Source organism: Euprymna scolopes, chromosome 19 (genome assembly GCF_053919585.1).
Source record: "Euprymna scolopes isolate OS-2025 chromosome 19, ASM5391958v1, whole genome shotgun sequence".
In the NCBI taxonomy this organism is placed as follows: Eukaryota; Metazoa; Mollusca; class Cephalopoda; order Sepiida; family Sepiolidae; genus Euprymna; species Euprymna scolopes.
Window position 1 is genome coordinate 36,883,179 of NC_136500.1, and position 16,806 is coordinate 36,899,984.

At 31.8% G+C, this 16,806-nt stretch overlaps 1 protein-coding gene across 2 annotated transcripts in view; it reads left to right on the forward strand.

Annotated features, from left to right (window-relative positions):
• LOC145303530 (coiled-coil domain-containing protein 87-like) overlaps positions 1–10,033 on the forward strand; it is a 175,654-nt gene extending 165,621 nt beyond the window's left edge. For both annotated transcript variants that reach the window (XM_080144985.1, XM_080144986.1), the window contains exon 28: positions 9,749–10,033. In XM_080144985.1, the coding sequence (XP_080001111.1) occupies positions 9,749–9,907 (159 nt within the window). In that variant the 3' untranslated portion in view covers positions 9,908–10,033. The remainder of the gene's footprint in view (positions 1–9,748) is intronic.
• The last annotated feature ends 6,773 nt before the right edge of the window (positions 10,034–16,806 follow it).

Here is a 16,806-nt window from a genome sequence, read left to right on the forward strand (position 1 = left end):
ACGATGCAATGATGTGTGTAAATACTTCCAATGGACGATATGTAAAAAGTTGAATACCAAATGCAAGCCCTGGGAACATGTTTACCAGAGAGAACAGTTGGAAATAAGTCATACACCATTCACTATGAGTATGCTATTCCTACAACTACGTACCTAGAAAACGGAGCTATTAAACCTAACACAATGATATGGAACAAGAAGAAAGAAGCAACCTTAGTAGAAGTTAATGTCCCCAATGATGCTGTGTTAAACAGAGCTGAGAGGGAAAAGATAACGAAATACAAAGGTCTTATGTATGACATGAAAAGAAACTGGAATCTTAGGAAGATCACCATCATTCCAGTAATTATAGGAATAACCGGACTCATGAAAAAGAATTTAAAAAACTACTAGGCAAATATATCCAGTGAACCGAGTGCAAGAGAGATACAAACAATTACACTTAAAAAGATGGTTAGAATCTTAAAAAAATCTTTTGGTTGGAATGTATCAGGTAGTGGGTAAATGTCTTGCATCCGGGAGGATTCTCATCCCCAGCTAGAACAGCATAAGAAAATTAAAAAAAAAAAAAAGAGCAAAACTGGTTTAAGATCCAGTAGGTTTGCCCTGTCAGTGTTGAATTTACAAATGAAAGTTTTTAAAAATTTTGTTATCTTTTTTTTTTTGTGATATATAAGAATCAGATGCCTTGGAACAATTTGTCACTGGTAGATAACACCATTTTATTAAAAGATTTTTCATAAAAGAATTTGAGATGCTAAAACCAGCACAACTTTGAGAAATTGTTTTTGTTTTTTGTTTTTTTTTACTACTTTTTTTTTTTAAATACTTGTTTTTACAAATAAAAAATTAAGACAACGCAACTTTGGGAATTGTAAGAAATGAAATATGCAGCTACTTATTTTCTTAAACAAAAAATGAATTTTGTTAATCCTGATAATGAAACTGTTCATACCCAGACTATCAAAGGTTATTTTTTTTTTTTTATAAAATGTTTGCAAATAATTAACAAAAAAATATAAAAAATGGAAAACATTGTCAGTTTTATTGAATAAGAATTAACATAAATTATTACCTAAAAAAGTTGTTGCAAATTTTTTTTAAAAATGATTTCATCCTCATTTTTTTTTAACATAAAATATTATGTTTAATAAATATTACAAACACTCTGCAATCATCGTCGCATTTTCCTTTTTTGTAACATATAATATTAAAGATTATTTATTTAAAAAAATGTAAGTTTTTTTTTTTTTAAATGTAAAATAACCAAAGAAATTCATTTTTTGTAAAATAAAAATAAAAAAGTAATTGTGTCTTTCTTTTTTTACAATTCCTCGAAGTTGCGTTTGTTTTAGCATTCTAAATTCTCATATATATTTCATAAAAAAATGAACAAATCTTTTAGTAAAATGAATGTATCTCCCTCAGATGAGTGACGAATTGTCTAAAAGTGCTAGTCTGGGGATGGAATAATTTCTACAGCAAGAAATGAGTTAAGATTATCAATTTGCTTGTTAAAATTTTATTTGTAGTGTTTCCTTCTATCATGGCTGTCAATCTGTAAGTGCTGTTAATCTGTATCAGCACCTATTAATGTTCACCATCTTTTATTTGAATTAACTTTCATTTCATCATTGCTTTAGTGTAAGTACATGACTTTCTGGTTCTGGTTCATTGTGGTTTGTCGTTACAATTGTACTTTTGTTTTTAATGTGAAACAAAGACATAGTCATAATCACCATTGAGAGTTTGTATCAGGAAACACACTCAACTGACAAGCTTGTTAAGGAAATAACTTCCAAAAAAATATGACCAGAGATAAGCTTGAAAGTTAATTTCTAAAAGCTGTTCAACACATGCCAGCATGTAAAACTGATGTTAAACTGAATATAATAATGAAGATGATGAAATATTGTATAGAAAACTATAGTAAATTGCAGTTTCATTTAATGCCATAACCAGCAAATTCTAGTTATGCTACAAATATAATTTGCTAATTTCTTTCTGTCCTCTGATGAGAAGAATAACATTGTTTGAAACTCCACGGAATAAGGACTTTGTAAATTGTTTTTTTGAGTATTCAGTCGAACAATAAATTTGATTGTAAATTTCAGCTTACAGTTTTAATTTCTTTTCTGTTATCATAACCTCTAGTCTCTATTGTGTGTGTATTGAGCTTTTTTATTTGATTGAGATTAAAATATCTATAAATATTGGTATTTATATTAGATTTGAGTTTACCATTGCTTATATCAGGTAAACACTGCATCTTCTTTTGATTTCATTATTTTTTTTAAATATATACAGGGTGACTCAAAAAAACAAAACAGGCCATCTAGAACATATGTTGTAGAACGGAGAAAAAAAAGAAAAAAAGGCCAAAGACCCTAGTGTTTTGATGTGATGTTTTGAATATAATAAATTAGTTATGACCAAAGTTTCATTTCATTCAAACAAAACAGTAAGAAATGGGGCCTAATTAGAGCTGGGGCCCGTTTTTTATGGGTCACCCTGTATGCACGCAGGTATGTGTGTGTGTGTGTATATATATATATATATATATATATTATAAAGAAGTGAGAGATGAGAGTTCGAAGTTGGATGAAAAATTTTATTAACCCATCATATCATAAGGGAGACAGAAAAAAAAGAACCTCTTTATGCCATGGCATTTCGAAGCTAAATACTTCTCATCAGAAGCGGAGAAAGAGCCAGAATTATAAATCTAGGAAAAGTTTTGCTAAAAGATTATTTGTATCTTTTTCAATTTTATTTATTACCTATATATAAATAAAGATTACAGTTCTTATATTTAAATTTCTTTCAGAAAATATAATTTCAAAACAAAAATTTATTATTTGAACAAAGAATACAACATTTAAATCCATCTCATTATTCGGAGTTATATATATATATATATATATATATATATATATAAAATCACGAAGTAAAAATTAAGTTTACAAGCCAAAACCTCCTGTAAACTTAAAGTGAATATAAATATTAATATTTATATAGTAATCCCAACCAAATAAAATAGCTCAGTACAACCGAGATAGGAAATAGAGCTTGTCATAAAAGAAGACGGGTTTGTATTACTGTACACATAGATTCAGTTGTCAAAGAACAGATATATAACAAATAAATGTTATCAAAGGCAAGATAAGTTACTTTTCTACCTAACTGGATATATTTTCAGTGTTTTTACTTAATGTAACATGTTTATTCAGCTCGAAAAACATACTGTGTTTACCGATGTATTGGAAAATTCAAAATGGCACCCGACTCTCTCTTTAACACGGTAAGTTTGGGAAAAGGTGCTATAAATATAAAACTAGACAAAATACTGTTAGAAACTCGCTCAATATATGTTACCGTTACATAGACTGACATGTATTCGGTGGGTTTTTAACAGTATTTTGTCTAGTTTATTATTTATAACACCTTTTCCCAAACATACCATGTTAAAGAGAAAGTCGGTCGCCATTTTGAATTTTCCAATACATCGGTAAACACTGTATGTTTTTTGAGCTGAATAAACATGTTACATTGAATAAAAACACGAAAAATATATCCAGTTTGGAAGAAAAGTAACTTATCTTACCTTTGATAACATTTATTTGTTATATATTTGTTTTTTGACAACTTTTTCGAATCTATATGTACAGTAATACAACCCCAAGAAGACAATTAAAGACTGTAAATTATATTTTACAAGAATTTATTGTTCGACAGGATACTCAAAAAGAAACATTAAGATTTCCTTAATCCGTGGACTTTGATCTTTTTGCTAATATCTTTCCTCTGATGAAAAAAATACATACTTTGACACTTCAAGGATTAAGTAAATCTTAATATTTCTTTTTGAGTATCCTGTTGAACGATAAATTCTTGTAAATTATAACTTATAGAGTTTTAATTGTGTTCCTTTATATATATTAGTATATTTTAGTTGTAGTGGTTGTTTAAAATTAATAAATATTTATCATTTTATTATTAGTAGCAGTAAAGGTGAATTTTACTCAAACGCAGACAAAATAAGACAATTTAAAGAATTGTTTTTTACATTGGAAATTAGGTTAAAAAATTTTTTATGCCGATACGGATTCCAATGCCCCCAAAAGCTCCGATTTTCTGATTTTGATTAATTATCCCAACACTAACAAGAACACTCAACTATTGTTTTATTACTATTTTCATGATAGCATCTTTCCTGTTAGGCAATGTGCTCCAGGGCAGGTACCATCTGTAAGACAGTCTAGGTAACAACTGAGGAAGAATTCTGGTTTTAATTCTCGACTACGTGTTGGCATGAGAATTTCTAAAAGATTTTGATTATAAGATTTAGGGATTACAATTTTTTTACTAAAGGAAATAATAAGGTAAGTAAATGTATGTGCTAAACACGGTGAAAACTTACATTTTCTCCATCACATCTTTTCTGTTAAGTGATGTACTCGCATCCTGTTAGTAGGATGCTTCGGTAGCAATTGAAGAAGAATTGGTGGTGTGGTCCCTAACTTTGGTAGATGCCATCTTGGTTTATCTTTGTGTACAGCCAAGAATCATGCCGACCTTTAATATGATTTGGGGTAGAAAATTATTGTTTTACTAAAAGTATAAAATCAAAAATATCTATGGAACATGCATGCATAATAAAATGGAAATTAAACATTAAAATAATAGAAAAGTCACCAGGTAACAAGGGCAATCTAAAACATAGAGTTTTATGAAGGAAAACTGAGAATTACAGTTCTGAATTTTTGAGAGGAGGACTGATTGTGTGATTGAACTATTAAAGAAGTGGTACATATGCTAAAAAAAGAAAAAAAATTACTAAGACTGAGTATAGAGATCAACAGTAAATGAGCATCTCTAATTATAAAGAAAATCAAAAATTGTTCAATCCCTTCTTAAAATTTCAACCATAAAAGGGGAGATAATCTCCTGTCATACTTCATTAGAGTTACCTCCTTTTGTCAACAAATTTTTTTTTCACACGTACGAAATTATTGCAAAAAAAAAAAAAAAAACAACTCCAAGAATACAAAATTATCTACAGAGTCAGTAACTTTTCTCCTTTCTTTTCCAAGATGGCAATCAACATGCCTGATGAAGATCAAAGGCTCCACAATTGAAATGTAGCACAAATAACACTCAAGATGAGAGCAATAGAAATACAGAAGTTTATAAAAAACATTTTATATAAGAAATAAAAAGGTTAAAGTTATTTTAATGTTAGTAAATATTCATAGTCCAAATGTTCATTGTGTGAATATGTGCATATTTGAGTATTTGGCAGAATGGTATTGTGTATGTGTGTGCGTTACTTTTCTTCTTGTAGTGCATGTGTATATGTGCGCAAGACGATGGGTCCTTTTGCCTTGCCATCCTGGCCAAAGGCCAGTTTGGGGTGTTGAATAAACCTTCAGGTTCCTTATGCAATGTGTTGGGTGTGGCTGGTAAAGTCTGAATCGTAATAAGTAAAAGTCATTTGTTTTAGTGAAGAGAAAAAATGTAGAAAATATTTACTTTTGGAATACCCTCACATAATTAAAATTTGGGAGAATTCCCTTTTTCAGAAATATTAAGGATCGTTTTATTTTTTATTATATTTTTTTCCTGTTGTTGTTATTGGTTGTAACAGGTGCTTCTGGTCTTGTATCAATCCTTAAATACTTGAACATGGCTTCATGCATATATATTTTTTAACATACGTGTGACAATGCAAGTTGTTCTGGAACTCGCGGCAGTTATTCCTCAGAATCTTGCTTTCAGGTACCTACAATACCGTCAAGCAGTCAAACTTCAGAAAGTGTGCGTTGGGCAGACAGATAAACTCAAATTAACATAACGAAAACAACTATTATGTTGAAAACGCTTTATTAATTAGGTAAAAAAATCTGAAACAAAAACAAAACAAATAGTTAAAAGGAGAAAACATAAACAAAAGGAAATAATACATGAAAATAATTATGTTTTGGACAGGCTTCCAAATTAATAGATTCTGGGATATCTTATCTTTTTCAATCAACTGTTAGGTGAAAGTCCGTAACAGTTAGAAAAGTGTCTTTTCTTCATTAAATTGTTAGGTGAAGGTATGGAGTGGTTAGAAAATGTCTTTTTTCTTTTTTGTTAAATCGTTGGGTGAAAGTATGGCACAGTTATGTCTCTTTTTCTACATAGGTTGTTATTCTAGTACGGCGCATAAACTACACAAGCGCCCACGAAATAAAAATAGAAATAGAAGTCTGAGAAAAGACATAAGTTCTGTGCGAGCGAAGAAGGAGAGAATAAATTAGAATTTCTCCAAATTGTATATAGAAATCACACACTAGATTAATTAAACAGAAATAGGGTTTCAAGTTTTTCATAGAAGGAATAGGCAGGTAAAGGAATAATGGGATGTTCTGAACGTACCTCATGGCTTAGAACGGGGGAAGCCCAGTTCATGGAGTCGAGTAAAGTCCGTGCGTATCGTTTCAAATTCCGCGGTGACAAGGAGGAAGGACAGAATCGAAAACGAGACTAGGACGAGATCACGTGGGAACCCGAAGTTCTCGAAGGATAGCGATATGACGTTTTTTCTTTACCTTTATCTTTTTTTTTATTTGGAATGCCTAAACGGCTAAGTTTTCCATTAAAGAAAGATCAAGAAGGGAAGAAGTAAGAAAGGAAAACTAATAAAAAACAAACTCGCACAGAGATGAATGAAAAAGAGGCACGGGGCACCGGTGCTCTTAAAGTATGTTTCCTTGTTAAAAAGAGCCCGGTCTGAAGACAGAACACAAGTAGTGGTTTCCCTTTAATTGGTTGCTTCTGATAATCCGCTTATAAAAGCAACCTATTCTGCTCTCCTGAAAAATATTTCAAGATCACTGGTGAACCACATATAAATTTATCCAGAGAGACATAAAAGTTTGGTATGTGTGACATGTATGGTGAAAGCAGAAGATAGAGGTACCTAGAGAAGGAAATAAAGCATCCATGGTACAAAGGTCGTTTCAAAAGTAAAGCCTCCTATTTTTTGTAACTCAAAAAGTTGAAGAGCTACAAAGACAGGAGTGTTACCATTAAAACAAGCGACTTTCTGTGGCGAAAAATTTATTTTTCTATGTAGTCATCATAATTCATAATGCACTTTTTGATAGCGATGAACAATGATTGTGCATGAGCGTCTGAAGCACACTTTGTTATACGAAGGTCGTTCCAATAGTGAAACCTATTTTTTGTAACTCAAAAAGTTGAAGAGCTATGAAGATGGTAGTGATAACATTGAAACAAACGACCTTTTATGCTTCAGGATTTATTTTTCTACATAGTCACCATTATTCTCTGCACTTTTGCTATGGATTCAATGATGTCTCAGTTTCTGAGAAACATCTATGACAAGGGTTGCTTTCTTAGTCTCACACTGTCAATATCTGCAACAGGCAGATGAAACTTTCAAGTCATGAATGCATAAGTTCAGTCATTGTAACAATGATCCATTCAGGTGGAATAAAAATAAAAGGCATTACTTTTGGAACGCTTCTCGTATATTTATAAACAGATATGTATATAAAATGGGAAATAAATGAAACTTTGACACAATAGAAGAATCACTAGTGCTTCCTAAAACAAAAACGGTCTTCTCGTGACGACGAGTGGTTCTACGCATGCGCCAGATGACGTCATGACCTGATTTACTTTAAATAGTTGAAAAACTGAACAAATTTCATGTACGTCGTGTTAGCCCAGTCGATTAGCGCGTTGGTTCATTATCTAAACGATTAGAGTTTGAATCGTAGTGTGAGATGTCTTCTTTTTTTTTTTTTCGATTTTTTAAATTTAAATATTGAACCAGTGTTATTTAAGCCATTTTTCATGTAACGTTTGTTTTTCTGGGTTTTTTTTTCCTTCGCTTATCCACCCACAGCCACACACCCAAAAACATCCGGGTACCCACCGATTTCTTAAATTTTAATATCGAAACAGGCTAGTCTATAATATAAATCTCACCTGTCTGTTTAAATGTATGTATGTATGTATGTATATATGTATGTCTGCCTAAAACTTTCGACAGAGGCGACAGATTTTCACAAGATCGGTATCGTTTTGAAGCTCGACCCATAAGAGGACAAATATTGGAAAATTGGCTAAAACAATTCCTTCACCCTCAACTGGACACTTTTCTACAGGGAGGGGTCGCTTTTTTTGCCAATATTTTAGAAAGTCATCCCCTCTTTTCGAGTGACTAGCCTTAATTTAAACATTTGTCACTTCTGGTTTGGAGATGGGCGTAACAGCAAAGATGTCACATTTTTTTTTCAAGTTCTTTTCCTCCTTCACGGTATGGGTTTGAGCTTGCCCGCCTACTGCCACTTTTTTTTTTTAAAACTCAACACACACCTCCAAACACCCAGGTAACGCTGGGTATCCAGACTAGTTTAATATAAGAAAGAAGAATATAAGTCATTTTTCAGTCAATGTCCGTTTGTTATTTGGTTGAGAAAATTAGCTCCCTGTGTGTTAGACACGATCAAGCAATAGGCACCAAATTATAATCCATCCGTTTGCCGGCGAGGTGTTACTTAACAGTCATTGGGACTTTTCTGCTCCACCAGTATTAACAAACGATAGCTTGCCAAGGAAAGTTACTTGCTTCGTTATATGAATGACTTCAGGCCCTGCCGGTGTTAAACGGTATTACAAAAGCAATAAGAAATATCTGTGGTGTAGGCTTCTACTTGGTTAATGTCCAGTTTAGCTCACTGTTCCTTGGGTTGATCTGGCTGTGATGTTGGATTCGTCTTGATTTCGAGCTGGTTGATGACAAATAACACGCAGGTTTGTAGAAAAAACCCCCAAAAACTTAGCTATTTATTCTACAATATTATACATTATACATTAATAAAATAATTGCAAATCTTCTTTTACCCTAGCTAGGCTACCTTAGCTAATTCTTCGCAAGGGAGACGAAGAAGGTGAGGGGAGGACACCCCCTCCTCATTTTTCCCCGGAGACACCAAAATATTCGTGTTCACTGCAAGCTGGTCAAATGAGAAAGAAAGAGAGAGTGTAAGAATGGGATTATGGGAAATCTATTGCCTAACTCTTACGCGACAGGCCTCATCACTCAGCAAAAATATCTGGATTACTACACTGAGCATGGCAACTAAACAAATAGTCCCACAAATGAAAATGTTCATAGTTCAAAATGCTCATTGTGCAAATGTGTGTATTTGACATTGTGGCATTGTGTATGTGTGTGTATTATCTTTCTTCTTGTAGTGCATGTGGGAATGAAGCTAGAGTGTGAGTTGTGGAACCCTTTTTATTTCACTACTCTCAGCCTCAGAGGTGCACAGGATGGTTTGTAGAGAATGCGTCCCTAGGTCAGCTGGTGACATTTGAATCTTTTCAGCTCACTGTCTCATTTTAAAGGAATTTCCAACTTTGCATTGACTCATTATTTTAACGAATAAATGTTATTTGTTTGGGGGTTTGGAAATATTTCCAATTGTTGAAAATTATTTGCTTTAACACTTTCATGTTAAAAGCTGTTAGCTCTAGGAAGTGAGGAGGAAAGCGAATTCCAACAAAGCAAAGAAGGAAATAGTGTAAGTAATCACAGCCATTTTGCATTTTAACGTTCGTGGGAATAACTTTGCAATTGTTTCACCATAAATTCTCATCTTAATTCTTGATCACTTTGTGGAAATTAATCTGATCTGGGTTTTGTATGTTTTTGCCTTTTACTTAATAGGAACGGCCTTATCTGGAAAAGATGAAATGGGATCGTATAGAAATGCTGCACTGGTTGCAAGAAGTGAGAAAATTAAACGCCATTCACTATGAGTCAAAGCAGCTTCAGATGGAAATGCCAGACATGAGCTTTAATGACCTATTAATGGAATTCAGATGAGTTCCTTTGGAAAACCTGTTTACTGAAATAAAGAAATTCATAAGGTATTGGAAGGAGAAAAAAATTGTTTCGAATATGGTTCAAATCTGTGTATTTAAACATTTATAAAATAATTTTAAAAAATGATGTCAACTATTTCCATTCATTTTATAAGTGTGTATGGTTTTCGTTTTGCAATACCAAAAAACAAGGGGAGTAATAACTAATCTAAGTTATTTATTTATTTATTTACTTTTACCTATTGTTATTTAATTGCCTCCCCACGAGGGCAAAGTTGGATACAAGATCGGTTTTTAATGTGGGGAAAATCCAACTCCCCAAAAAGGGGCAATTTGAATAGGAACAAAAATAAAAATTGTCTTAGTCATAAAGGATTTCTCCGCCACTTACTGAGGACAGAAAAGGTGAAGTGTAGCATCAGAACAGTGATCTTGAAGGAAGGTCGTTTCACTTGTAGCTGAAAGCTGTCTGAACTTATGAAAAAGCACCAAAAAAAAATGTTTATTTGTAATACTACCCAATGAAGGCAACAAATAGAAACTATAATTTTTTTATTTTGCATTTCTACAGGGGAAGACATGTATCAGCCTGAATGTTTCCAATGAAATTTATGAAAAAGACCCAAAATAGCTGAGCTGTCGCCAAACAGTCAATTAGTACTGACATTAAATGAAACAACTTTTAAATTTTTTCTCTGACTGAATATTAGAGTCAATTACGCCAACCTCCTCCATGTTAAGAAGGGGTTTAATAACTTTTTCAAATCATTAAGTGAATGATAGAAGGGATGATATATTATACTATTTGTTCCAACACCTCGCTCCCTCCTCAGTCAGTTGAGGAGAACCCCCTCATGACTGAGACAACTATCATCCCTTCTATCATCCCCCTCCTATACCTATACCCCCTCCAATTGCCCCCCCCCCTTCTGGGGAACAAAATCTTCCCCACACTAGGAACTGATCCTGGGTCTGGCCATACCCACATGGGGAGACAAATAAATAGAAACATTAAAAAATCCCCTATACATATTTTTAAATGCACCCCTCTATCTAAACAAACATAATATAAGGAATACCCGAAAAGACTGAAACGAAAAATCACAATACTAAAATCCAAGAATCCAAAAAATAAATATCAAAATAGAATGAAAGCACCCCTACCCTTATTTCAGAAGAGCTGGTCCTCCCCACCTCCTCACACATACACATTAGTAACGACCTTGGATCACAGTCACCTTCCTAGGGAAGCAAATAACCTCATAATACTATAAAACAGTACACACATTCTCAAACCAATAAAAAAAACACACACACCCTACCCTAAAGGAAAAGGAAAAAAAACACAAGCAGAAAGAGAGAGTGAGAAACACAACACAAGAGTGACTACAGCCAAGGTCAGCGGCCTCGACAAGCCCAATAAAAGAGTAATAAAAATTGAATATGCCAATGAATAATAGACACTTACACACCTCCACCCCTTGGAAACACTTCAAATGAACTACGAAAATGCCATTTTTACATCTCCAACACATTTGAAAATAATTTCTGACGAGGACGCTTCACAGAACGTCTGAAATGCGTAAAAACGATTTCAATGATTTAAAAACATTATTACAATGATCCAAACATAATTCTCAATGAAAAACCAAGACACGGAATAATAAAATAATGTTAAAAAATACACATTGTTGGTGACTACCCCCTTATTTAAATATACATCTTTCTTTCGTTGGAATTTCTTAACCCATTTTATATATATATATATATATATATATATATATATATATAGCATGTCCAGGGGTGATGAAAAAAATCCAATAAAGTGCTCGATCGTAGATGTGAGAGCTGAAGATACAATATTTATTATGACACTATATATACATATTTCAAGGTCGTACCATTGGTTTCGATACACCGAAAACAGTAATAATATACTGTGGAAAATCGGTATAATCTCTTCGGCGACAAAGAAAAATCTGAAACTAATGCAAAATGAACGAACATAGAAGAAACGCTAGACGAGCGTTTAAGACTCAGAATTTCATATTTAAAAAAATATCGTTTTAAAACCGACGTTGATAGATTATGATTATAGAAGAAAGAAAGGAAGAATGTGTGTGTGTGTGTGTGTGTGTGTGCATGCATAGCGGGGAAGGGGGTGCAATGGAAAACTCTCTAAAAAATATAAAGGTCCTGTTAAAGCCATATCAATAAATAAAAGTAGGACAATTAACGGTAATAAATAATGAGAAAGGCATGAATATATCAATATGATTTATAAAAATTTTAAAATTATTTAAATTAATTAAATTAATTAAATTAAATAAAATAAGGATAAAGATAAATAAGGTAAATTTAATAAATAAATAAAAAATAAGAACTTTAAAAGAATTTTAAATTTTTTTAAAAAATATTAATATTTTAATTATGAGAGAATAATAGTGAATGGAGAAATTTAAGATAATTAAAATAATTAAAGGAAATTAATAAATATTAAAAGACTATACAACTATCAGATGCGAAGGTTGTGGGGGGGAATAGTTTCTCTATAAAGGTTATCCTTATTATTGGGGGGGGTTATATGGTAAAGTTAAGGATATTAGGTGGTGAGAAAGGTTGAGATATGAGTAGAAGAGAGTTGGTTTGGAGATTAGAATGAGAGGTGAATGTGGAATTTAGGTGTCTATACGTGAATAGGGTGTCTTTGTGTAAATAGGGTGTGTGATAGTAAGGAGGTAAGGTGGCGAGGAATGTTGAGGTATGATTAGAAGAGAGATGGTTTGAGGTTTAGAGTGAGAGGTGAATGTGGTATTTAGGTGTCTATGTGTGAATTAGGAGTCTTTGTGTAAATGGAGTGTGAATCGGTTATGCTGTTGTTAGGCCATTTGGCGAGGAGGAATTTTCTTTTGTGGGGACATTGTCTGAAGATTTCGTTTTTAATATTCATACAGGCTATGGATGGGTTATTGATAGCCTGAAGGATCCTAAATTTTTCAGTAGTGCAAAGTGAGCAGGTCTTGGAGGTTGGGTCGTAAGATATATATATATATATATATTTAAACTTTAGAAACCACTACTATCTATGATGTACAGTAATCGATAGAGAATTGGTTTTATAATAATAAATACGAAATCTGCATGAATTAAAATATATTTTAGCATATCTTATGACTAGACAATGCCAGGTGATGTGTTAGTTTATTTTATTTTTGAAGAAGTTTTTGATTTTATCAACTTTATTTCTTTGAGAAGCTACAGAAAATTTTTTAACCTTCACCTACTATTGTCGGCATTTTTACATTTTTTTTTTTTTTTTTTAAAGTGTAAACTCCTTTGGCCTTTTCTAATGTGTTTCTAAAATCACAAAAATATTTGAGCTCCTATGTAGCACTATCATGGTCTAAAGTGCAGAACTTTTGTTTCAAACACTATCATGACTATTCAGCATGGTCTTGGCAGCACAAAAGCCACTTTTACATGGATTATTCTTCATCCATGGTTCTGATCCTTCATTGTAATCAGTCTGAAGTTGGTTCATTCTAACACAGGACAAATAAATACCCATTAGTGTCTTAATAACTGAAAAGAGACTTTGTTATATAAAATATATAACTTATTAAGATCCATTATTCTCTTGCTAAGTTGTTGCATATGGAAGGGGACAGATCCCGGTAATTTGAGAAACAAAGTAAAAAAAGGTTTGAATATATATTTATTAAAGAAAAAAGCAAGAACCGAACCCAGTAATTAGAAATTGAAAAGAATACATATTGCAATCCTAGGAATGTGGAGCATTATACATAGAAATAACTAAATATATTAATTATGTCAGAGTTAAGAGAATGGACAATTCAATTTATGAATTTTCTTTGTGTGGCCGAAAGAGTGGAGGCATATGTAAATTCACATGAGGAGAATCACATGTCTGAGTACGTTTTGACATCACAAAGAAAGATAGATTTACAATATATTCAGAAGTTAAGTCAGAGGGAGAAGTCCGAGTTGAGTTGAGAGGTAGCCAAACCCTACTGGAAGCAAGGAGAAAGGGAGTCAATAAGACAATATAATTCTGCAAGACATTCGTATCCCTTATCATCTCATACAGCTGGAATGAATAAAGATCATGTTATTTGTAAGTCTTCGTTTGTCATCATTCAACCTGAAAGGAAATGTGTTTTTGTGATTCGTCTTTGTAAAAGAATATTTATGTGTAACATCTTTCCAAAGTGTTAACTGAATATCTCCATCATAAATAATGTATCTACCCTCAATATGTAAAAAAAAAACAAAGAAACTGTCCATTTCACACATCTCACATCTATATCCCTTCTACTACAAATAATGAACTCAATAAGTCGTCATCGTCATATACGCTGTTACGTTAATGTCTTATCATCCGTTATGTCTCCGATATGTAACATCTTTGATTTGGCACTACATAACAGTTGGAGACTTTAGTAGTCGCATACATTCCAAGTGATATCAAGTTGCAAACTGAAAAGATAATTCACTATAGAAAAAGAAAGAGAAAACAAAGTAAAAACAGATGATCAATCGAATGGCATCCACTCTCCACCTTCCCCTCCACTGTTCCCTGCAGATTAGAGTAGAAATTATCAACTAAATTAAAAACAATTGAATTATAGTATCATTTAGTCATGAAAGTAATTGAATAAAATTGTTTATAATAATATACGTTTTTAAAGTTAAAATTTCTTTATGAAAAAAAAAAAAAAAAATCTATCTAGAATTGAATAAAGATTGGGGGAAAAAAACAAATGAAAAATAAAAAGATCTGTTGCATTCTGGTCTAAATAATTCCATTGTTTTTCTTTTGTGATGTTTAATTGAATTACTGTTTGTTATTACAATTAATTTAATAAAAAAATTGTTTAAAAGTATAACATATTTTAATGAAATTTAATTCAAAAAGTTACCTTTAATTCCCACAAACAGACAATATTTGGTCTAACAATTATATAAAACACTAAATATAACTACTTAGTGTTCTCTGGGCATCTTTGTTTATTTTTGTTCAGCTTTTATTCATGCCATTTAATAATTTGGTAAAAACTAAATAAATAGGGTTTAAAATTTAATTATCATGGTATTTTTTTTATTCAAATTATTAATGAGCATTTTAAATTTAATTATGGTATTTTTATTGAAATTATTAAATAGCATTTTAAATTTAATTTTTACAGTATTTTTCTTACCAAATTACTTAACATTTTAAAAGTTAAATTCAATTATGATAGTATCGTTTGACCATTAAATGATTAATTTAACCAAATAATACTGATAACTATAATTGATTTTGTTGAAGTAAAGTTCTTTCAATCTTTATAACGTCATGGGATCTAAATAGCAATTTATAGATGTAAAGTTATGGAAGCTAAGAATTTTAACCTAATGTCCTATAAATAGGGTACCAAATAATTTTTTTTTTAATTTATAATATTACTGTCTACTCAATAATTACTTTGAAGAAAAGATAAAAATTAATCTATTATTATTCATCAAATTCTCTCCAAGAGTTGTTGGAATGTTCTTAAAACATTTCTTTGTGAAATTTACTAAAATACAATTTGTTCGATAATGTATGAACTTATATAAATGAGTTGGGCAATAGTAAACCACTAACTTATTGCCAAAAGTGCAATGTAACTTTTTGTGTGAATTGCTTTGTTCCTGACCATAATGTGTAAATTTTATCTTGACTTCTAAAACATATCACATATACCCAGTGTCCTATTTATAGTTGTCAATATTTCACTTTCTAAATAAAATAACTTTTTTCTTTTCAATTTGTATATTTTAATCCATTTTTAGTTATTACATAAAGTTTCAATTTAATAATAAAAAAATTAGATACCCTGGAACTTAATGGTTAAAGCCAGAAATGATTCATTGGTCCCCCGACAAAGGAGGGATTCAACCTAGTAATTCACTTCTGTTCGTAAAGCCTTGGCTTTTTTTGAAATTTTGCACAAACATTGGTCATGGCTGATAGAATGAGAACAATGGATTAAATATTTTGGTTAAAATTTTTGCAGAAGTTGTCGAGTTCAAAGATTTCCAAGCTCAAAAAGATGCATCAAATACAATTGGAGGTTACATCAGCCGAAACGTTTAAAAGGGGAAATAATAACCAAGATGAAATAGTAGTCGGAATAATCCAAATTATTAATTCCACAGATATGAGGAGCTAATTGCAAAAAGCTGAAATTGAGATAAATTTTACCCCCCCCCCACTCCCTACGTGTATACTTGTGTCTTGCTTGAGAATGTGGTATAAAAAGAAAACAAACTAAAAATGGATAATGTGCTGGTGATAAAAAATTTAAAAACATGTTTAAAATAGTTGTTGTGTTTTGGCCAATCCTCTGCCCTACTTTGAGTAGGATTGAAACCACTATCTTCAGACAATGCTCACTTGGGACAACAACTATGGAAGGCAGTAATTACTGGGGATACAGTTATAAGACTCAGTTGTGGTTAATCACCTGAAAAAGGCCAGAGGGTGAGCTGGCTGAAATGTGTTGAAACAACAGCAATGAAGATGAGGACAATTCTGCAAATAAATCAAATAAATACACAAATTATTCATCATTTAAAAAAAAAAAAAAAAAAAAAAAAAAAAAAAATTATGAAACAAAAGAAGTTCAAATTAAAAGACACCAAGTGCACATGTTGAGGAAAGGAGACAGAAAGCCACTCTTTGCTGAAACAAAAGAAGTCGTTCAATTCCTCACAGGCTACTAATTATATACATATTAGTAGGCCGTAAATTCCCCTATTCTCTTCATGAATTGTTTGAAGAAAAAATTTGTGGGAAAATTAGCATTTTTAGTTTTCAGTGAGAATTGTCATAAGAGGCAAGCAAGATAAAATAAA